The 1,047-nt window shown below is 44.5% G+C and overlaps 1 protein-coding gene across 1 annotated transcript in view; it reads right to left on the bottom strand.

Moving 5' to 3' along the window:
* Window positions 1–794, bottom strand: part of LOC145393703 (uncharacterized) — a 20,800-nt gene extending 20,006 nt beyond the window's left edge. The window contains exon 1 of the mRNA XM_080267749.1: window positions 721–794. Within this exon, the coding sequence (XP_080123875.1) occupies window positions 721–794 (74 nt within the window). The remainder of the gene's footprint in view (window positions 1–720) is intronic.
* Between the last annotated feature and the right edge of the window lie 253 nt (window positions 795–1,047).

Below are 1,047 nucleotides of genomic sequence, written 5' to 3' on the forward strand. Positions count from 1 at the left end.
AGGAAAGATGGGAGAAACAGGAAGAAAAGAAAGCACACACATAAAGAGAATGATAAAGGTGAAGGAAGAAGTTGGTAGCGCTACATCAAGTGAGTGGATGATGGTCGCCACCACCTATACACCCTTTTAAAAATCCGAAATATCTGAAAGAAAACATTTCAAACGCAATAACCCAGTACCAACAAATTTTTATCACCCATTTCTCTCTTTTTTACTTTTTTTTTTTTTTTGGGGGGGGGGGGGGGGTAGCGAGGCAATACACCAATTAAAGCGAGTGCACGGCTAACTGGCTCTTTGTGCACATTTTAATCTTTAACGCTGTCTCTCTCTCTCTCTCTCTCTCTCTCTCTCTCTCTCTCTCTCTCTCTCTCTCTCAATTCCTAACCTCTCAAAATTCAACTTATTACCCCCTCCACTGAAGCTGGGGGGAGGTTATGTATTCACCCATGTCTGTCTGTTTATATCTCAAAAAGCTGTTCTCGTATTTCAATAATGTTTGGGGGATAAGCAGGCAGTGGATCAAGGAAGAGCTGATTAGATTTTGGCACTGGATGTTCCCTGTCCTAGCCTCGGATCGAACGCGCCTCCTTTCAGACAACAGACCACCCCTCTATCCACCTGACCACCACCACATGTGAGATTATACAAGAGGAATGCCATATATAATTACAGCAGAGGCCATGAGTACCTTTTGTCATGTATACCTGGTGTTATGTGTACCTGGTGTCGTGTCTACCTGGTGCTACGTGTATCTTTTGCCATGTGTACCTGTTGCCAAGTGTACCTGTTGCCATGTGTACCTGCTGTCATGTGTACCTGCTGTCATGTGCCGAAGTGTATCCAACTATAACATGTTAGTGATGCCGCTCATGTGTGCAATATAAGGCGTTCATGTGTGTGTGTGTGTGTGTGTGTGTGTGTGTGTGTGTGTGTGTGTGTAAATCAGAGGTACACACAACACCAGCTCCAACCTTACCTACACACCACATACCCACACATCCACCATCAGCCAGCCAGTTCTGAACCCGCATTAAATACACATAGATT

The sequence above is a fragment of the Coenobita brevimanus genome, chromosome 25, assembly GCF_032717465.1.
Source record: "Coenobita brevimanus isolate Jiangsu-jjx chromosome 25, ASM3271746v2, whole genome shotgun sequence".
In the NCBI taxonomy this organism is placed as follows: Eukaryota; Metazoa; Arthropoda; class Malacostraca; order Decapoda; family Coenobitidae; genus Coenobita; species Coenobita brevimanus.